Source organism: Triticum aestivum, chromosome 2D (genome assembly GCF_018294505.1).
Source record: "Triticum aestivum cultivar Chinese Spring chromosome 2D, IWGSC CS RefSeq v2.1, whole genome shotgun sequence".
NCBI lineage: Eukaryota > Viridiplantae > Streptophyta > Magnoliopsida > Poales > Poaceae > Triticum > Triticum aestivum.
The window spans coordinates 11,740,245-11,762,353 of NC_057799.1; the positions used below are offsets into that span (position 1 = coordinate 11,740,245).

At 43.6% G+C, this 22,109-nt stretch overlaps 2 protein-coding genes across 2 annotated transcripts; both read right to left on the reverse strand.

Moving 5' to 3' along the window:
- Positions 1–1,592: 1,592 nt before the first annotated feature.
- Positions 1,593–3,178, reverse strand: LOC123051070 (chalcone synthase 2). The gene is made up of 2 exons (XM_044473827.1): positions 2,800–3,178; positions 1,593–2,708 (listed from the first exon to the last, which is right to left on the reverse strand). The coding sequence occupies exons 1-2, from the start codon at positions 2,984–2,986 to the stop codon at positions 1,711–1,713; spliced, it is 1,185 nt and encodes a 394-aa protein (XP_044329762.1). The 5' UTR covers positions 2,987–3,178; the 3' UTR covers positions 1,593–1,710.
- A 10,343-nt stretch (positions 3,179–13,521) lies between these two features.
- LOC123048248 (1-aminocyclopropane-1-carboxylate oxidase homolog 1-like) lies at positions 13,522–15,712 on the reverse strand. The gene is made up of 3 exons (XM_044471385.1): positions 15,065–15,712; positions 14,095–14,416; positions 13,522–13,984 (listed from the first exon to the last, which is right to left on the reverse strand). Exons 1-3 carry the CDS (start codon positions 15,661–15,663, stop codon positions 13,730–13,732), a joined length of 1,176 nt encoding a protein of 391 aa, XP_044327320.1. The 5' UTR covers positions 15,664–15,712; the 3' UTR covers positions 13,522–13,729.
- Between the last annotated feature and the right edge of the window lie 6,397 nt (positions 15,713–22,109).

Consider the following 22,109-nt stretch of genomic DNA (forward strand, 5'->3'; position numbering starts at 1 on the left):
CTGATTTTACCGTTTATTACTCTACACATGCTTATTTCTTTTCCTCTAAATCACACAATCAAGAATCATAGCAGTTATAGCATAGAACATAAACATCAATGTATAAACATGAAAATATATAATACAATTATTATTGCCTATTGAAACCAAACTGTATTTCTATTGTACTCGTATAAAAAGTTTGACCAAAGAATAACTTTCATGGTGTTCTTGGTGGAAAAAAAGAAAATCAACAGTATACACTAGTTAATGCTCACACTTTTTTTCTTTGAAATTCTCTTATTTTTCAACTGAAGTCAACAGGAGTTTTTCCTTCACGAAACTTTTTATAGGAGTACAATAGTAGGTCAAGTTTATTTCAAAAAAAAGGTAAACCTGAGAGCCTTTCATTTCCTCCTCGGGTGTTTTCACAGAGGCCATCGATCGTTATTTGACTAGACCCACACACGCATAGGTCTCCCAATGAATACCAACGCACTGGCCACTCTATCTGACCATCAAATAAAATGTGAGTAGTCCATCCTCCTCTCTTTGAAACATGGAAAACGCTTTAGTCCTACCGGCTGATAGTCGGAAGAAATGAGCAGCGCGTGCTGCCGTTCGATCAAACTTGATCGTATGTTACGAGTTCCAATCGCTTTTCTGGACACATCCGGCTTGAGTCATGTTTATCCTCATTTAGTCAGCCCCCACCAGATCGCTCCATCTTGGACTAAAATAAAACCAGATCGCTCTATCCCGTTTCCCAATCAGCCATGGCGCATGCTCTCTCTCCTCTCGTCTCTTTTTTCCTCTCTCTACAGGGCTGCATAGCTCTACGGCGAAGCATTCGTCGGAGCTCCTCCCTCTCTTGAAGCAAATGCCACGACGTTCCTCCTCCTTTGCAACATCGAAAACCAGGACCATTGCTGCCCGCGTCCATCACGACCTCTGGGCACCGCAGGGCTGTCAGCTGCCGTGGTGCGCCCTAGCTCAACTGAGTTCAGCCGCCACCGACCTCCTCCATGCCGTCCCGACCATCACTGGTCGCCTCCCTGTTGCAATTGCAACAACGAATGACGGCGGTGTTTCTACAACATCATCCTCACTGCATTTTTTCCCTGCAACATCATCTCTGTTGCAAATGTTACTTCCGCAACAAACGAAGTCGGAAAAACAATATATGAAACATCAACTATGTTATAAAAGTCTTGCAACATGAGCTTTCTTGCAAGGATTTCGGCAACACTACTTTTGTTGCAATTGTAAGGACAACTCTTGGTCACTGGATGGTGCTCGATCTAACGATTGTCGAGCTGCACGCCCCTTGCGCTTCCGGTAGTGTGCGTGCTTCGGACAATTTTTCCTCTCCGCATTAACATATCTATAGTCAATAATTTCCTATGAGGGACTACTAAACTCAATCATTTGGTGTCATTACTCAACGGGTTATTGTTGAGGTGTATGCCGTCGGGTAGTCAAACTGGATAGTGATTGATTTCTAGGTTTCAACGTAAATCGAATTGGTTACTTTCATTTACGCGAATCAATAGTTCAAACCACCACGATCTCAACAACAAACAAGGTATGCGTAGCAGAGGAAAGAAACGCTATGGCCCAGGCGGTGCAGCAAAGCACGCCAACACTTCTAGTACAAACCACATACGGTAGAATACACAATAGATTTTTCCACGACGCAGATAAATGGAGAAGGAGAGATCATAAGTTGGCCTAGATAGTGATGGGGACGCTATGGAGGACGACTGTCTCCACGGTCAGGCCGGGGCCAAAGCCGAAGAGAACGCCCCAGTCCATTCCCTGGCCGGTTGTGGTGTGGCCATCCTCGGCGGAGCGTTTGCGCATTTCGTCCATGATAAAGAGTACACACGCGCTTGACATGTTGCCATATTCGGACAGGACATGCCTGGTGGCGCGCATCCGTTCCTTGTTCAGGTTTACCTTGGCCTCCACCATGTCAAGGATTGCTGGCCCGCCGGGGTGCGCTATCCAGAAGACGGAGTTCCAGTCATCGATGCCCAATGGCTTGAAGGCATCCTCCAGGGCGCGCTCAATGTTCTTGGAGATGAGCCCAGGCACATCCTTGAGGAGGTGGAAGGTGAGGCCAACCTCCCGGAGGTGGCCGTCGATGGCGCCCTCCGAGTCCGGCAGAATCGTCTGGCTCGCAGACACCAGCTCGAACAAGGGGCGCTCGACGGACATGTCGGGGTCCGCGCCGACGATCACCGCGGCCGCGCCATCACCGAAGAGCGCCTGACCTACCAGTGAGTCGAGGTGGGACTCGTGCGGGCCGCGGAAGGTCACCGCGGTGATCTCCGAGCAGACCACTAGCACGCGCGCGCCGCGGTTGTTCTCAGCGAGGTCTTTGGCCAGGCGAAGCACCGTGCCGCCGGCGAAGCAGCCCTGCTGATACATCATGAGGCGCTTCACGGACGGGCGAAGACCGAGCATCTTGGTCAGCTGGTAGTCGGCGCCCGGCATGTCCACACCTGAGGTGGTGCAGAATACAAGGTGGGTGATCTTAGACCGCGGCTGGCCCCACTCCTTGATCGCTTTTTGTGCCGCCGCCTTTCCGAGCTTGGGGACCTCCACGACGACAATGTCGTGGCGCGCGTCCAGAGACGGCGCCATGTAGGCGCACATGTTGGGGTTGTCTTGTAGGATCTCCTCCGTGAGGTGCATGTACCTCTTCCTGATCTGCGACTTGTCACCTGAAATGAAGCATTGTTTGTTAGGTGTCTTGTCCATCCGAGAAAAGGCAAAATTAAGATACGGCAAGGAAGAATGGAAATCATTGCTTACACATCCTCTTGAACTTCTCCTTGAGGTCGGCCATGTGGTCGCTCTTGGTGATCTTGAAGTAGTAGTCCGGGTAGTCGGCCTGGTACACGCAGTTTGCTGGCGTCGCCGTGCCGATCGCCAGCACTGTGGCCGGTCCTTCCGCCCGCTGCGCCTTCCTCACCTCCTCCACCGTCATCGTCGCCGCCATTGATCTCTACGTACGTACCAGCGGCCGATTTACTAGCTACTAGTTATCTCAACAGTGGCCGGCCGGCTGTGAGATGGAGGTTTGCAGGATGCAGCCGGTGGCAGAGAAGAATGGCAGATGCTGTGCGGTGATACGATCGAGTGTGGGGGGCGGGAGATATAGGCGGGAAGGGTTGGTTGGGAAAGCTGGCCGCCGGGAGAAGGAGAAGGGGTTAGTTCCGTTGGACGGGAGGATGGATGGCCACGAATGCGGGTTATGAGATGGGTGGCGCGTGCTACACGTACGTCTATACCGACCAATCCGGCCAAGTGGGAGTTAGGTGGCTCGCTTGGCCTTGGGCCTCCCCAGTTGCACGGACTCGTACGTGCTTCAACCGCTCTGATGTAACCACATCTAATACGGAGTAGGTAGGTAGGGGAGTACAAGAGGGAAGATGTGGCCGGCCACATCACCATTCACACCAACAAAACGACAATTGTTAGATATTTGCTTTACTTGCTTTCTATACCTCGCTATGACTTCGAGAATTTTTTTTTCTTTCGAGGAAACTTTCTTGGATCACGCCATGGCAGCACAAAGAACACAAAAACAAAATTACACCCATGTCTGTAGACCACCTAGCGATGACCATTATCGTCCCTCTCTCTTCGGAGCTAGGCCAAACTTGTTGTACTCCCTCCGTTTCAAAATAGATGGCTCAACTTTGTACTAACTTTAGTACAAAGTTAGTACAAAGTTGGGTCATCTATTTTGGAACGCAGGGAGTAGTAGACATTCGGGAAGTCGTCGTGCTACTGCCCCAGAGAACCAGTGCACCAGAATAACAACCGTCGCTGATGAAGAGAAGTATAATCGAAAGGATCCAAACTGTAGAGGCACAAACGAAGACTGGATCCAGGTAGATCCACCTAAGACTATCACCGACTAAATCCTGCGAGATCCGCCGGAGACACACCTCCACACACCCTCTGACGACGCTAGACGCATCACCTGAACGGGGTCTACACGGGGAGAACCTTATTCCAACTTCAGGGCCTCGTCTTCCTGAGTAAGACACAAACCTAAACGAACTCACAAAACACCTAAAAATGGAGCAAGATCCCTCCCGCTGGCAAGGGCCAGGGTCCACCACGACTCCATGGACCTAGGGCCACCGGAGACGAGGCGGATCGGCGGCGATGCCAACGGGAGGCCGAGGAACCCTAAGCTCTTTTTTATTGGACAGAGGAGGCGGCGGCATTGTGCGTTTGTTGTATAAGTAAGCCACGGTGTTAAAAATCCATCAAAACACTAGCCATTTTCTCGGAGCCACGGTGCCCAAACACCCGTCGTTCGGGGCATTTGGAGGAAAGAAATAGTTCCAGCAGATGATGTTATGTATTTGATGATGCAAAATTGTTTGGGCAGCCCCAAGTTTTTGCAAGCAACATGCAACTTATTTTGGCAAGTGACAGACGATTTATTTTGACAAGCAACATGCCACTTATTTTGCACAATCTGAAGAGCCATGACCTAGGGCTTATTTGGGTTATTTTGGTTGAAGTTTACTCCAAGCACCTTTATCTTGTGCGGTGTTGTTTAGGGAGAGCTAACTTGATTCTTTGAATATTAATTACAAGCTACCTGGAGTTGGTTGTCAAGCTGAAGTTGTTGTACACAGTGTTATGATCTGGGCATGGAGATGGTGCTCCTAGGTAATTTACTTCTGAACTTGATGATGCTTGTTTTTAGACGGTGGTGATATGCTTGTAAACTACTTAACTTGAGTCTATGTGACTTGTTGCTTGTAAACTTCTTAATTTGTGTCTACGTGACTTGTATGGACCTATGTATGTGTGCTTGTTGGTTGATATATATGTGCCTGGTTATATACATATATGCGTTGTATTGTATGATATATGTGCAGGGGTGGACCCAAGAAAGCAAGAAGGCAAAAGCATCCATGTAAACTAAAATGTGAGCACAATCACTTCATTATTCACATGGTAACCAAGTTCATTGAAAAGTGAAAGGAAACTTACCATTTGACATAAAGTTAATCACATCAATATAACAATATCTTTTTCCAAAGTTCCAAATGAGAATATTGACACATTGTTCTAACACTCTAATCTAAAACCTGCTACAAAAAAGAATGACATGAACAAATTGAGGGAGAGTGAAAACAATGAAGAATGCCGATATTAAAAAAGGACAACAGCTTTAGGTAGAGCATTACCTTTCGTTTCACCCATGTTGTTCTTTCACCGCATGAAAAACTTTAACTATCACTTCATTCAGAATTTTTTCAGCAATTCTTTTTCTACAAAGTAGATAAGGCTATGGTTCATAAAATCATCACTAATTTTGTTACATAGAGAATACTTCACAATCTTCATAGCTGATAAGCATCTCTCAATGGTCGCAATGGCAACATGCAAAGTGATGGCTTTATAAGTCAGTACACTAAATAATAAGAAAGTTGCTTCATTGTAGTCAACATCAGTTCAGCCAGATCACCAATATTATCCAAGCTAGCGAACCTTGTATCATGGGTTACATTATCCAAATAGAGATCAAGTTCATGCTCAAGACCCACCCGATCATTGAAGTCATCAGGGTAAAACTAAGCCAATTTCATCAACTTCTCAACATTATAGTGACAAAACGGATCACTTGGACTTAAAGCTTACATACAACAAAGTAACTCAAAATTATAACATTGAATCTGGCATTTAACTCTTCCACAAACATATCTAGGATAGAAAAAAAATTATTGATCTGATAATGATGCTCGCTGTTAATACAGGTCCTTTGCCTTGTCTTCTTTGGATTCACATAATAATTTTCCATCTCCATCACTAAAATGTCATTCTTCTCACAAAAAGAATGTACGTTGTCTATAAGATCATTCCAACCATGCTCAGATCTAGGCTTTTGTAGCTCTCTCTTAGTGATTCTAAATGATATTAACAATGTCGATATCCTTTCTCTGAAAGCTTTTAGATAGACTACTGTTGAAAATATAATCATCCTCTATGTAGATGTAATGCATAATCGAATGATTGAAAATATTTTAGAATCCCACTGGCTTGACATTTCTTTATAGGATCAGTATCATCTTCCTCAAAATATTCTAGCACATCAACCACCAATGGAAATATCTTTGACAAACCTGCGAATGTTCTATAGTGAGAGTTCGATATAGTATCTCCTGATCTTTGAAGAGAAAGCTCTTTAGCCCAGTTCTTGTAGCAATCACATTCTTAACAATTGCTTTCCCCAGTTTTTCTTGATGTTCCTATCTGAGGTTATCCTTTGTCTTGCAAGATGATCCAACAACAGTCACCATAAGTGATATCATGTCAAAGAAATCAGTATTTTTCTTTGCAATGCATGGGACAACAACCAAGTTATGTTCGTGAGCAAAACAATGTACAAAATAAGTTGAATTGTTCTCTCTCATAATTTTCGCTTGCAACCATTAAACTCACCTACCATATTATTTGTTCTGTCATACCCTTGTCCTCTCATTTGTTTTGGCCTAAAACCAAACTTTGCAATCATGAAATCAATTTTGGACTTGAAAAAAGTAGTTGTTGTCCCCTCAACATGAACATGACCTACAAACCTCTCATATGAAAGCCCACCATGCTTATCTAGAACCAATGCCATATGTTCTTTTTTAGAAATATCACGATACTCATCAACCAATAAGCTGAACACATCACTGCCATTTTCTTGCAAAATACAAGACAAGGTTTCTTCTACAAAGCATTCAGTAATACTTTTTTGAACTTTTGGAGACAACATTTGATTATTATGTTGGATGGTTTTGAACGCCTTGGCTACAAGTTCATTCTGACTAATAGTATACTCCATCAACTTAAGATTGTTTCATTTATTTACCGACTCTTCTGATTCATCGTGACCACGAAATGGTTGTCCCTGATGCAACAAGTATCAATATTTAAAAAAAATATTTCGAACATGAAGATTGTTTCCTTTATTTACTGGCTCTTCTGACTAAAAGTTTGAAAACATGACCTATTTCGAACATGCACAACATTTTATAAAATTTTAAACAATATTTGAAAACGAAAGATTTTTTGATATTACAAACAATATTCCAAAATTTTAAACAAGTTACAAACAATAATAAAGATAAAAAAGAGATAAATGACTTCGCAAAAAAGAGAAATTGTGGCTGTTTCGCCTAGGACTTGCACACAACGAAAACGATGGGCTGGCCCAGTTTGCGAATAACGAACAACGCCGATTTGCAAACATTCTAGAACGTTCCTTGCCGGTTTCACAAACATTTTAGAAGTTTCCTACACCAGTTTTGTTGCAGGTTTTCCTTTTTTTTTTTTTTTATGGTATTATTTACATTTTCTATTGTTCTATTTCATTTTGTTCTTTTCTTTTCCTTTCATTCTCGTTTTTATATTTTTATTTATCCCTTCTCATATTTATTTTTTCCTTTTTTCGGAAATTGTTTCTTTGAAATTCAAACCTTATTTGAATTTAATTTTTCTATATTAACAAAATTTGCTAAAAAATTAAAAAAATCGTGTTTCAAAAAAGGATTGCAGGTTTCATAAAATTTGTTTATAATTTCAAAAAGTGATCCCATTTTTTCAATGTTTTTCACATTTTCAAAAAAATAGGCTTTCAAAATTTGTTTGAAAATGGAAGCTGTCACTATTTTGGAAACTTGTTCAAAAATTTATAAAATGTATGCAGTTTCAAATATTCTTTGAAAATTAAAAAAATATCCTGTTCACAAATTCACAAAAAAATCTTGCTTCTAAATTATTTACTGGAATTTAAAAAATGTTCATATTATTAAAATGTTGGTCATAATTCAAAAAGGTTTCCTGTTCTCAAAGTTTGTTCATATTTTTAAAAAAAAGGCGCAGTTGCAAAATTAATCTGAAAATTAAAAAATGTTTCTATTTTTCGGAAATTGTTCACAAACGGGAAAAAATCCCGGTTTTAGAATATTGTTCAGAATTTTTGAAAGTGTTCTTGTTTTAACTTTTTTGGCCAATTCGAAAAATGCTCATGATTTGAAAAAATGTTTGCGTTTTGAAATTATATTTTAGAAATTGAGAAAAAGTTCCTGTTTTTAAAAGTTTGTTCGCATATTTAATGTTTTTGTGTTTTTGTTAAAGGATTTTGGATCCTCGCTGGTTTTCGGAACCTCCAAAAGTTTGCTGGCCGGTTTTCCTTTTATTTCTATATCCATTTGTGTAATTTATATTTTTATTGTTCCAATTTATTTTTATTCTTTTCCTTTCATTTTCCCCTTCTCATATAATTTTTTCTTTTGTCAAAAACCAGTTTCTATAAAGTACAAACATTATTTTGAATTTAAATTTTCTCTATTTTCATACTATTTTCCAAAATTTAGAAAATGTTTGCAGTTTAAAAAAATGTTTGCAGTTTTCATAAAATTTGTTTGGAATTTCAAAAACTGTTCCCATTTTTCATGGTTTGTTCATATTTTCAGAAAAAGATCACTGTTTGAAAATTTTGCTTGAAAATTGAAACTGTTCCTATGTTTAAATACTTGTTCACAAATTGGTGCCTTTATTTTTTTAAATGTTCGTGTTTTTTTGGAATGTGAAAAAATGTTCATGTTTTTAATATTTTGTTCATAAGTTATAAAATACCTTTTTCTAAGTTCATTCATATTTTCATAAAATGTTCGCAGTTCAAAAATTAAAAAATATTCCTATTTTTCAAGTCCTATTCAGAAATTCAAAAATTGTTCATGCTTTAAAATTATTTTTGGGATTTCGAAATTCCTTTTTTATTATTTCGTTCATAAATTCGAAAAAAACTACCTGCTTTTTAAATTTTGCTTATATTTTTAGAAAATTTTCACGTTGGCAAAATTAATTTGAAAATTTTAAAATGTTCCTTTAAAAAAAATCACTGGTTCCCGGTTCTAAAATATTTTTGATAATTTGAAAAAATGTTCCTGTTTTCAAAACTTTGTTCAAAAATATGAAAAATGTGCAAGATTTCAAAACATATTTGCGTTTTTAAGTTTATTTTAGAAATTCATAAAAAGTTCCGGTTTTTAAAAATTTCGTTCACAAATTTATTTATTTCTATGTATTTTCGAAAAAATACTACAGTAACCATTTTGTTTCGCTATAGTATCCAGTCATGTGTGCTATATTATCCGGTTTGGTCGCTGTAGTACATTCTTTTGTGTGTTCTTATACATTTTGTTTTATTTAGACTGATGGGACCCAAGTTATTACATAGGAAGATGATTACAATCGAAACCAACATCTCCCGGTAGAGGGAAGATATCTGGTGATACCAAGGCTTATGTGCTACCATGATACGGACTCGTGGGAGCTGTTGGATAGATCCAACAGCTCCCAAGTGTTCTTGAATATTTTACAAAAAAATTGAAATTGCGCACGGGTATAATAACTCTTTAGATGCCATCGGATAAGAGATGCAACGAGCCAGAAGGCTGTATCACCGTAGCACCTACAATTTGGTATCACCTGGAATTTTCCCTTCCGCAAATTGTTGGGCACATCTCCGATCACCTGAAAGTCACCATGTACCTTGGATTCTTCAGCTAGTGCACGAGCTAGTCTGTTTCCTTCACGTCTGATGGAGTAGAATTGGCAAGAGGCATACGACGTGAGAATATCAGGTGATACCATCACTCAAGTGCTCACATGATACCAATTTCAAAATTTCAATTCTAGACGTGTCAAAAAAATTCAAATTTTTTTATGAATGTTCATCACATATGTGTCTACAACCCCTAACAAAATCAAATCAAAATCTGAAATACACAAAGAGAAACCAAAAAGAGAAATCCTGATGTGAATAGTGTTGTTTTTACATTATTCATCCTTTTGTCTTTATTCAAACTATTCATGTTAAATGTCTCTTTTTTGTTTCTCTTTGTGTATTGAGGATTTTGATCTGAATTTTTTAGGGGTTGTACATACATATGGGATGAACATTCATGAATTTTTTCGAATTTTTACACACATCTAAAATTGAAAATTTTGAATTGGTATCATGGGAGCATTTGGGTGATGGTATGATCTGATATTCTCCCGGCATACGACCTAGCCCAAACCGGAGAGCACTCCTCTAGTGCAGCCGACAACATTGCACAATCAGATTCCCATTAAACAAAGGGGTTAGCGCCTTCAGTCCCGCAAGCACTGATCACAAACCACAGCTCCCGCATGGCTCTCGGCGCGGGCAACATACTTTTAAAAAAATTATCCTACCTTTTATTATGAATGGGTATGGTGTAATCTCAGTCGTCGATATGCTTAAGGAGGAGGGGGATGGGTGTACCCAAGCAGACGTGTTTTTCCAGTAGTGCGTCTCAGCCTAATCTTATGTGTGGACCAACCCATTTGGAAGGGGGGGGGGGGGGGTTTCAGATAATGGATGCACACAATACCCCTCTTGTCCTGGTGTGTTGCATCGAGCGAGGCACTTCTGCAGAGAGTGCGTCGATATTCATCGCATCTCGCGAGCAGCATGGAACGATACAAACTAAATTTATAGCCTCGTTAACTAGCACATGTGCCCGAAATTGGAGGTTGGCATGCCGAAGCTACGCAACACGACACACCCCTACGACACGCCAGATGGTTGACAAGACCCTCGGGCGGTCGAACTGCTTCACCATGGGCGTCGAGCTCGCGAGCCCGACGCGGGTCCTGGATCTGGGCGTCATCTACAACCCCAGGCCGACAGACCACATCCCGAAGTGTGCAGCCTCTGTTACAACTAGATGACCCGGTGCGCCAAATGGCGCAGAGACCCATTTGAAACCATGTTCGTGTTGAGAAATATTTGCCTTTTTTAGTAACTTTATGTTTGATCAAGGATAGAGACCATGTCAAACCCGAAGTGTTTTGAACGTGTATTTGGACAACGCGCCATTTGGCTCTATGTTACCCAAGTAAGGTGCAAGGTCCAAATTCAAGCATCAAGGGTAATGATTCTAAACCTTTTGTAACAGAAACCTTTGCATTTGTTAGTAACTTTGAGTTTTAGCAAGCACCGAGGCTAATAATTCTAAACCTTTTATATGAAAAATTAAGGAATACCTATGTTCAAACTATATACTTTAGCATGTAAAACTAATTCAAACTGTGCAAGTTGAAATATTTAGAGACCGATCATAAAATTGCCGGCTCCACTCTACTGCGACGCGAGGGCCGGCTTGCTGCACCTACCCCACATAATTGGCCAGAAGGTATTTTAAAATTTTCAATTGTCTACATTAGTATTTCTTAGACACCATATAGGAGATGAGAGAACAATAAAAACATTGTTAAATGAAAACTATGTACCTTAGCTATCTAAGGCTTATGAAGACTGCAATCTTGAAAGAGGAAAACGACATTAGAAATCTTAATGTTCCTGGTCCTGAATAGTGTATTCGTCTAAATATGTAGTTGATCACCCGGTGCAAAGTAAAAAACTTCTCATGATATACCGCTAGGAACCTAAAAGCAAGTGATCACACATACAAACACTCCAAGGGAAAATGCGTAAACTCACAACTCAAACAAACTACTAACATGACCATGTATGATTTTGCAGCTTAGAATCTACATAAAACAGAACAGTGCAGGTAACCTCTACCTAAATCTCACTACTAACTTTATTCGAACATTTATTCTTAGATCATCCGTACTCCTTTTATGTACAAATCATGCAATATCTCTGTCTAAATCAATGCCAATGCATGCACATGCACAAGTCTGAACTAAACAACATATATGATATAGCATAATTATATGATCTAAAATAGATGCATGATCAGGGGAGGAAGATGGTGAAGCCAAAGATGAGCAACTGAGATTGGGGAACGACGACCGGCGAGCAGCAGCCCATAGTGATGGCCGGCTCCATTCGACCATGATGCGAGCAACGCCGGAGCTCCGGCCTGGCTGCTCCTTCCCCATGCCCGTCCTACTCATCCTCGCCTGCTTCTCCACACCAAGCATGAAGACCACGCCAGCCAGGCTCTCTTATGGCGACGACCTACGCCCGATCTAGAATCCTTGCTGCACAAGGAAATAGATGACCCGAAGCAGTCCAATAATTAGTAGCATCAGAGATCTCATACATAGCGCATTCAGAAATATAACGGTTTACATTCTGGTCAATGGCAGCATGAAGTCCAAAAGCATCAAGTGAAGCAAGAAGAAAGGTTTAAAGATAGTTCAAGGTAAAGAAATCTTTAGGGTTATTTACAACAATTTATTTAGGTTGCTTTCATAAAGCATAGTGCGACACCATCCAGTTAACAATATGAAGTGGATGGCTGTCTCAATTCCTTGCTTCATGTTGGGAGACCAGCTCATGAACAACTCATGAACAGAAAGCATTCCAGCGACAATACGTGTTGGGAGACCAGCTCATGAACAGAAAGCATTCCAGCGAGGATGCACATACCAGGCTCCGATGTGGACCCACCTCCTGTCGCGGACTCCTACAGTTGCGCCGACGACCGGAGTTGCAAAGGGCCGTCGAGGAAGTGGTGAAGATCCGTCTTAATTTCAAGTTTTTAGATGTAGTTTGAACTTGTCCGCCATATTATGTGTATTATGTGAACTTTGGCTATCTGTTCATGCTCCGACTGTGATCTTTTGATGAACCGATTGTGCATTTATATGTCTGCTCATGATCTACGTAGTTTTTATCATCGTTGCATAGTTTAATATGAATATAGGGGAGGGATATGAGATACGCGCGTGTGGAGGCGCGGATGTAGGGAATGTCCGGTCAGCGTCCGCGGACGTGCCCGGACGCGTCCGCAGGGACCAAGTTTGTGAAGTCCGAATATAGATGCTCTTACACCTTTTAGGGGATTGGTTAGAGATGCTCTCTCTTCTAATTCCGCCACTGATCCAAGGAAAAGGATCTCAACTACCCCATCGATCGGTGACGCTCACCCTGGCCACACCGGAGACAGACATCAAGCACGCTGTGACTAACATCGGGGATCCCTTGTTAGTGTAAAACGTGGAGGTCGTCGCGACGGAGGACATCACCGTCGAGACGGCGACGAATATGCTGGCCATAGGTTTGATGCGCCAGAAGATGGAGTTCACGGTGAAGCTCAAGAGAGTTGCCAATGCCTCCGCAAATGGCACGGCCGAGGGGAGCCACCGGCGGGTCTCCGGCAAGCACTCCGTCCGCAGGACGGCAGCCCCATCGCCGTTCTCTTCGAACTATTGCCTAACTAACTGACTAGGATTGACTTCCCAGCAAGACCTCTCTTGATTTATATGGAGTAGCAGCTCTTTCAGATAGAAGAGGAAAAACAGGTGGAGATTGAGCAGTTTGGGCACTATGATGCTCAAACAGCACAAACCAAAATGGATGGCAATCAAGAATTTTGCAGGAAAGAATTTGATGCCCGCTAGCCTGACAGTAGGCGGGGCCTTCGGCTGCATAAATCCAACCTATGATATTACAAGATCTGACATGAAGCATAATTAAGGGGAAGATGTTCACAAACCATGCGAGAAAGTTGAATCTGATAAAGATTTTGTAGTGTGCTTGTTCTGCTACAGTACCAGTGCACAATAAGACCAAACTAGTGCACTCATGTACTCCCTCCGTCCCATAATATAAGAGCATTTTTGACACTACACTATACAGTATTCTGACAGTTATACTGCCATTTTACAATCACTTTCTGAGCATTAGACAAGTAGGACATAAACTCAACCTCACAACTCACAACCTGAAATCAGAGATCGCCGTTTTCCCATCTAACCCGATGGAGAAATAATGCTTCACGTAATCTCTGACAAGGGTCTCCCTGTACAACGGCGGATTCTCATTGGACAACAGCTCCTTGATTGGACCATACATCCTCGTCGAGGCAGGGTGGAACTGTGTGCTGAAGAAGCACGCGATGGATACCCTCGGCGCAGCGTTCTTCGCCAAAACTCTATGTTCCACACTCCTGAACCCGTCGTTGGAGGCCAGCTGAACATTGTTTTAACAAAACAAAACAGCTCAGAATGATCAAGCATGACACCCATATGTTGAATAGATATTTCAGGATCAGATGTATCACAGTATCACAATATATATACCTGTAAGAGATCACCGATGTTCACAATGAATGCTCCAGGTGTCGGTGTGACATCGATCCACCGGTCATCATGGAGGACTTGAAGGCCACCAATTTCATCTTGGAGAAGTATGGTTAGGAAGCCATAGTCTGAATGCCGGCTTGTCCCGATGGCGAGTTCAGGCTGGGGGCATGGAGGGTAGTAGTGACATACTATCACCTGTCCTTGGTTGCACTCTATATCTGTCAGGTAGCTCGGTTTGAGCCCAAGAGCTTCCGAGAGCAGATCGAATAAAGTCTTCCCCAACATCTTTAATTGCTTGGCGTATTCAAACAACACATCGCTGCAAATCAACATGTTAGCGCCGAATGTTTTTTATGAAACAGGTCATTTAGATAAACTTTACTGAAAATTCACAGCAAAAAGGGGTGGGAAGTAATTTCACTGGACAATTTTAGCTCTTGACATGTTTTCAATAGTCAAGAACTCACACTAACAATACATACTCCATTGAGATATAAACTACTCCCTCCGTTTCTAAATACAAGTCCTTTAGAGATTTTAATAAAGACTATATTCGGATGTATATAGACGCACTTTAGAGTGTAGATTCACTTGTTTTGCTCCCTATTTAGTCCGAATTGGAATCTCTAAGAAGACTTATATTTTGGAATGGAAGGAGTAACCATTAGTACTACCTGTAGATTGCTCCTGTGATAAAAACGCAGAGAAAGACAAGAAATGATATTTGCAATAGTATCTATGATAAATAAAATATATTAATAGTAAATCTCATTAACCTACTACAGTAATTAGTGTGATTTAACAAGAACTTATTTCATTTCAATGAGAAATATCACATCAATAGAAACTGTGAAGGTGGTTCCATTCCCAATCCCACGGTGAAAATCATGCAATCATCAGATACTCTCAAGCAGGTAATCGAATCTCCATGGAGGAATTACAGTTAGGGAACCTGCAGAGCACTCACCGGCAGCTGTCCGGCAGCTCGCCGTGGTCGGGCGGGTCGGGGGCCATGCGGAGGTAGAGCGTGTCGCGCCAGTTCGCCACCGGCGACTGGTGCAGGTCGAAGTTGCAGTGGTACTTGACCGCCTTGTCAGGATCACGCGAGTAGAGCCTGGCCTTGTCGCTGCCCTCGCAGCCGTCGGCTTCGTGGAATCCCCGCGTCGCGTCGGTCGCCGCGGCCATAGACTCCAGAGGCACGCCGTGACCCGTCACCTGGAAGAATCCCCACTCAGCGGCCGCCCGGCGGACGGCAGCGACCACGGCGGCGCGGTCGGGGCTACCGAGGTCAATCACCGGAATGGACGCCGGTGAAGAGGGCGATTCTTGGAAGAAAACTTGCGGTGGCGGTGATTCGTGGTGGTGGTCGGGGACGCGGAAAATTCGGGGGAGGTGCGTGATGCCGGAGGCGGCGAGGCCGCGGACGCCGGAGCAGGTGGTGTCCAGCGCTCTGAGGTCGGCCGTGCGGTCGTAGGCGGCGGACATGGCTGACGTCGTCGAGGTATCCTGGGCTCTGGATGACTGGATGGTCTCCTTGCAATTGCCTCCTCTCTGCTTCCTCTGCATTTATACTGGAAATGTACTCCGTAGTACTTCGTTGTCAACTGTCACCAAAGTTTCAAATATGGACCGCTAATCTTCTAGAGTACTCCGTAGTAGTATTACTATAAAATTCCTAAATAGAAAAAGAAATATATTTGGTCTAGTTTTGGCTTGTAAGCTTAAAAACCGGACAAATCAGAGACTAGACATTAAAACCAAACAAATTTAGTCCCTTTAGACAGTCTGACAACCCCATCAAACAAAAAGGGAAAAAGCAGTTAACTAGAAAAAGGAAAATATGGTAATATTGAAAAAGGCATGAATGTTTGCAATTAATTATCAAATTATATATGGTTGGACCCTCCTCCTCTTCCCGGGCTTTGGGACCGGCAACGAATAATATTGAGCATATGCTCAAAATCATATATATGATCGACCCAAGTAGTTACCTAGCGAACCACATTCACGGAAAATCCTATCCGCCGAGTATGATCATGACTTCTTGAGTCTAGCCTTTGATTTAGGGGTTTGTTCTGTACACGCAATTTATGTGAATTTATTTCTTTTTTGTGTTCTAGTATCTTTTCGAATGTTTGGATGGTAATTTGGATAGTATACACTAGTAGGAAAAAGCCTAGCAGCAACACGGGTTCTAGGTATATCAGTAGCGCGGGAGGCGGCGCTACTAATAAGGCGCTACAGCTAACCCGTAGCAGCAGTGCGTGCGCGCCCGCGCTACTGATATACAAGTGTAGCAGCAACATTCTTCCGTGGAGCTCGCTACTGCTAATAGCTATAGCGCGCTTCTCTTGTGCGCGCTACTGCTACTATCGCGCTGCTGCTAACTTTTCTCCACTCGCTACTGCTAATTTTAATAGTTTTTGTTTTTTGTTCTGCATATTTGTTTTGTATTTGAACAGGCTTTATAGAAGAATCTTTAGCACATACAAATGTCATCATGATACACATACAAATGCCTGCGAGACCACAAATGTAATCATAGTATATACATACAAATAGTCTCATCATAATCATTATCCAACACAAAGTGGTGTCTTGTCATCATCTCGAAAATAGCGATACATGCAAGTCTCGAATACTTGTAACTACAACGTCATCCATCTAAACAAAGGTATACGCGAGAAGAGCTATTACTATGAGTGAGAGCGGAACTATGCAGTACATGAGGAGGCGGTTACGAGTCCTCTCTCGCGCTAGCGTGAACCTCAAGTAACTAGCTTCTGCTTCTTGTCTGCTTTTGAAGCCTTTATGGCTGGCGCCCGAGAACCCATTCACTTGCGCCTGACACTCAGGCCACTCGTTGTACACCCCCGGAACCTTCCCTTTGTACACGACATAGCACTTCCATCTCGCCATCAAGAAACTAGGTACCTGTTAGAGATGCATCTTCATGAAGAGGATGTACAATCATATGCAACAAAATATACTAGAGCAACATGAAAAAGAAAGGGTTAGCAACTAGACGCAACATACAGTACGCAAACTAATTAACTAGAGGTACGCAGGTCATCGTACGCAAACTAACAAAGTAGCGTTACGCAAGTTTGGCAGGGACCGTGGACATCACAAAGTTTCATCGCTACAAAAAGTATACAAGTTCAACCGACACATATCATCATCATCGGCATCATAAATCACTAGAAGTTCCGTCCTTCCATATCATCGAGGATGGACCCTAGCTTCTTGAACGGCGTGAGGTCTAGACGTTGCATGCCTATGCGAGTTCGGACGTCAGCTCGCGATATAGGGCCGTGGTGGAACAAGCGACTTCTTTCATGATGATCGTCGCAATGTCCCTTTGGATGCGAAAGAAGTCATCTCTAAGTTTATAATCCGCTTCTCCATGAGATTCTAGCCACTTGTGGATATGATCATCATTTCTGCTTGTCATGAGAAGCTTTTGGTGATCCGTGTTGAATTGAATCATGAGATGGACGATGTAGAATCCATCCTTCTTGCTTGGTTTTGGGACATGGATGCAGGAGAAGTTAGTTTTATGCGCGAAACCCATCTTCTTGTTCCTTTGTTTCCTGATCTGCATGTGGCCACCTCTAATGCTGAAGCCTTGGAGAGCATCATCTAAAATATTTATTATGTGGGTGTAGTCCTTTTTCTCGTAGTCTCTGGAAGGGTCAAAATACACGGCGTGGGAGACTTGCGGGTAAAGAACGATAAGGACGGCGCGCCCGTTGCTGCGGGGAAAAGACACCTCAAATTATTCCCCATATGAGCGAGAAGGAATGATTGAAATGTACGAAAGGGTTGTCCTGAACTGACTTACTTTGGGTGATAAGGCACGAGGACAATTTCCTGGTCCTTATTCTGTAGCATGAAGTTTTGGAGGTAGTCCCTAGCAGTTTCACGCTCAAAGTCGCCGAGACTCAAGAAAGACTCGTGCATGTAGTACGGATCCGCCACACAGGTTTGCGAGACTTCTTCACTCTTCATGACGGAGCTCATATGTAGCGCAAAAAGGCGGACGATTGTAAAATCGAGCCGCCTTGTCAGAAACATCTCAAAGATATGGTCAAACCGCAGGAAGAACACCTCCGCGGGCCGTGTCTCGACATAGCACTTCCCCTCAGGCACACGAACCGCGTATGTCGGATATCCTGGATCCTTTGAGGCTAGTAGGCTTTTCTCAGTCGACAGCACATGGTCGTGCGGTCTCCTGAGATCCCCTGATAGTGCCTCCAGCGGTTTCGGCGGTAGCATCGGCTCGCCCATGAGTTGGAACATGGCCGCACCTTTCACGGGTACACGCTCTTCAGAATCCATCGTCTGGCTGCTATGTGCTCTGGCTTGTTTGGAGGCAGTTATCTTCCCCGATCTCTTCCTCTCCTTTTTCTTGGGCACACCATCCAGACCCTTCCTTAACCCCTGCCCCAGGGTTCCCGGGCTAAGCACTGTACGACCACCGGCTAGTTGAGCCTGTGTTGAGGCGGCATCTTCAGGCGTGTCCTGTGAGGAATTCATGAAGAGATACTTTTTGCAATCCTTCCAACGACCTTCCTGCCCGGGCATATCATCCATATCCTCATTACCATGCTGATAGCCCGATTTGTCATATGGTTGACTCATCATATCTATGTCACAGTCATATGCGTTTGTATTGAGGAAACCCATAGGGTCGACCTCCGTCTCATCATCCATTCTCTGTTCTACAGGACCGATTACATCAGCCAGTACTATTGCACCCCCTTCATCACGTCGTCTGCCGCTCTCACTCGGCACTACAGGAGCTGGTAACTGCGTAGGCGGGGTGGTGGTCTCCGCACATGCTTGTTGATGTGTGGTTATTGGTGTGCTCTCGGCCGGCTCCAGACGAATAAGATTCTTCGGCCATAGCAGCACCCAACCCTTGCAACTTCCAATCCGCGGCGGGGTCTCGTCGTCCTCTCCCACATGCTGTACTGGAGGAGGCAGAGCCTCGTGCCCCGATTTCACACTGGACAAGCTAACCCTGAAGTGCCCAGCGGGGATCGGCTGGTTGTGGAACGTGGGTTTCAAGGGGTTCAATATCATCCCCTTTCCCACGTCCACCTTCTGGCCTTTGATCAAGTAGAGTATGTTGCACGGGGTTTCTTCGCCCTGCAAACACATATGTCTGTGGCGTAAAACATCCGAAAGGCAACGAAAATGGAATATTCTATATATATATGTTGGTGCGACATGTAATTACCGTGACGGCGTCGAGCTCAGCCAAAGACGAAGGCCCACCTAGCGCGCTAGAGACTGAGGACGGGCTGCTATGAGCGGGAGCCACTGCGAGAGGAGGCCCGGTTGCGTGAGCAAGTGATGGTGCGGTGTTGTTGTTGTTGTTCATGGAGTTGCTCCCGACGAAACTGGGCATCGGGAAATCATGTACCGTCTTGTCTGGATTTTCCTTCATCCAGTTGATGATAGCTGGAACCAAGTTAGTAGCGAAATCATTTCTGTAGGCAGTTACAGCTGCATTGACTGCCTGCTGTAGCAACTCATTTTTCTCCTCGGCTGTTTTTTCCGCGTCCTCAGCTGCTTTTTTCTCGACCGCAAGCTTCACCTTCGCGTCGATGTCCGCCTGACTAAACTTCTTTTTCTGCTTCTTGGCCTCCGGGCCCTCGTTGTAAAACACCTTCCACGTGGCGCCGTCTCCAGCGCCGTGCACACGACCATATTGCGGCCGCTGGCCCAAAGGGAGTCCCTTAAGTTCGTTCAAGGCCCGGTTGAGAGGGGTGTCCCAATTGGGCCTCATCGGAGAAGTAGGGCTTTCGGCTGCAAGCTGGTGTTGCTTCTCCAGTAGTCTAATCAATTTCCTCGTGATCTGGTCCGTGTAAAAAACCTTTTTTTTCCTTGTCCCACTTGTAGAGGGCCCTGATGAAGTCACACTCCAAGGGGTTGGTGAACTTCGCGAAGGGGTCTGGGAGACCCGCGGCTTCACGTTCCGCGTCCTCCTTATCCCATATGGGCCTTTTACCAAGGTAGCCACAGCTTCCGAGGCGATGCTTCGCCGTGTTCCTTTGCTGAAGGCTCTTGAATTTCGCAGCCTTAGCCTTGGCTGCCTCGGTAGCGCAAGTGTCCTTGAACTTTTCAAACTCCTCTTTCGTAAGTGCCGGATTTTCCTCTAGAATCATGGACAGGGCTTAGCAGTCAAATAGTCGAGGTACTCTTGTTCACCCTCATAATCCATCTCGTCTGCATCTTGGTTAGAAGGCCCAGTTTCTTCGTTGTTCGACATGTTTTCTATGATTAAGTCTCCTCGTTTATTTATAAAAGTATGAAAAATTGAGAAATGACATAAAAAAGAAATCTATGTGGCAGCACTCGATATGCCTACTATCTAGCACAAATCATGCCAAAATTCACGGAAAATTTCGGCATGACCTTTGCTAAAAAATGGACATATCGAGCGCCTGAAATTCACCGGAATGGAAATGAATCAACATTCCGGTGTAACATAGGCCACTTGGATCATTTACCAAAATTGAACCAAAACATCACATGTCCAAATGACATGTCCAAATTCCAAACATGACATGTCTAAAACATGACATGTCCACATATCATATGTCCAGTTCAAATTTGCATATAAATTCAGCCTACCTAAATTTGCTTTAACAAGGGATGTTGATTTGGACAATTGCTTAAATGCTGCCATTTCTTTTAACTACAATTGCTTAACCCTAAATTTCTGTCCTATTTTAAAACCTAGCTAAATTCATAACTAAATAGATAACCTAATTAACCTACTGCCCTAACTAAAACCTAAGTAAATTAACCGAAGAACCCTAGCTAGCAGAGAGAGAGGGGGGTTTAAAGAGGGTGCAGGGGCGAGGAGGCAGGCCCGACGACGGCCGAGGTTGGGAGGGGAGGAAGCAGAGGAGGGAGGCGTGGCGCGTCGGGGTCGGCGGCGAGGGCCGGGGTCGGGGGCCGGGTCGAGAGCGAGCGCCGGGGCAGGGTCGGGGGCGAGCGCCGGGGCGCGGTGGTGCGACGGGGGAAGAGAGAGTGGGGATTTGGGGGGAAAAAGAGGCGGGATGAAGCAGGGAGAGCGAGGATTTTGGGTTAAGTGGACGTAGCAGTAGCGTGTTTAGAACAAACGTGCTGCTACTACCTTGACTAGCTGTAGCGGTTTTATATGGAAATTGCTACTGCTAGCTTGACTAGCTGTAGCTCTTTTTCAGTAAACTGCTACTACTATAACCAGTTTTCCTTTTTCTTTTCCTTTATTTTCTCTCACTTTATTTTCCGAGAGCAGTGAACGAAGGGAAGGCGATATATATTGCATCATTTGACGGTTAAATATGTATACAAAATAGGAATATATATATTACATCATTGGACCCATGCATAATAATGGCTAAGTGTGTATACAAAATAGGAACATATATATATATATTACATCATTTAACCGATAACATACGGTTCCTCAGCGTTGACGTTTTCGTTTTTGAGTCATCTTCTTTCCCTTCTTGTTCGTCAAAGAATAATTGAGCCCCTCATTGTGACTTTGCCTTTTCCATGGAGTACGATTTTTCTTAGGTAATGTAGTATTGATTCTTCTTTTGACGTATACTTCATCATCATCGTCATCTTCCCTCATTGGGTTGCCATACTGATCATAGTCTTCCTCGTTGGCGACTCCATCCATTTCAATGATATTCCTTTTGCCTCTCCTCACGACAACACGGCTGGGATTGCGCGGGTCGGTTATGAAGAAGCATTGTGTCACGTGCTTAGCGTGTACCCATGGCTCTTTTTTGCGATAGCGTTCACGGTAGCGCTCTTGGCGTCGGGTATAGTCATGGTAGTGAAAATCCGGTTTTCTCTTTCGACATTCTTAGCCCATCTGACACGGAACATCGTCGTGTTGTGCAGTCCAGAGTAGTCAAGCTCCCAGATCTCCTCGACCCTTCCATAAAATCGTTCAGTTGCGCCGTTGTCGCTGTCGGTCATGCATTCCATCGTCACCC

What these genes read in the sequence shown, in the direction of transcription:
- LOC123051070 (XM_044473827.1), bottom strand. Translation starts at nt 2,986, where the DNA reads ATGGCGGCGACGATGACGGTGGAGGAGGTGAGGAAGGCGCAGCGGGCG. An exon ending in GGAGAAGTTCAAGAGGATGT is followed by an intron (nt 2,709 to 2,799) that starts GTAAGCAATGAT and finishes GCTTCATTTCAG; the next exon opens with GTGACAAGTCGCAGATCAGG.
- LOC123048248 (XM_044471385.1), bottom strand. Translation starts at nt 15,663, where the DNA reads ATGCAGAGGAAGCAGAGAGGAGGCAATTGCAAGGAGACCATCCAGTCA. An exon ending in GAGCTGCCGGACAGCTGCCG is followed by an intron (nt 14,417 to 15,064) that starts GTGAGTGCTCTG and finishes GTTGATTTGCAG; the next exon opens with CGATGTGTTGTTTGAATACG. An exon ending in ACATCGGTGATCTCTTACAG is followed by an intron (nt 13,985 to 14,094) that starts GTATATATATTG and finishes AACAATGTTCAG; the next exon opens with CTGGCCTCCAACGACGGGTT.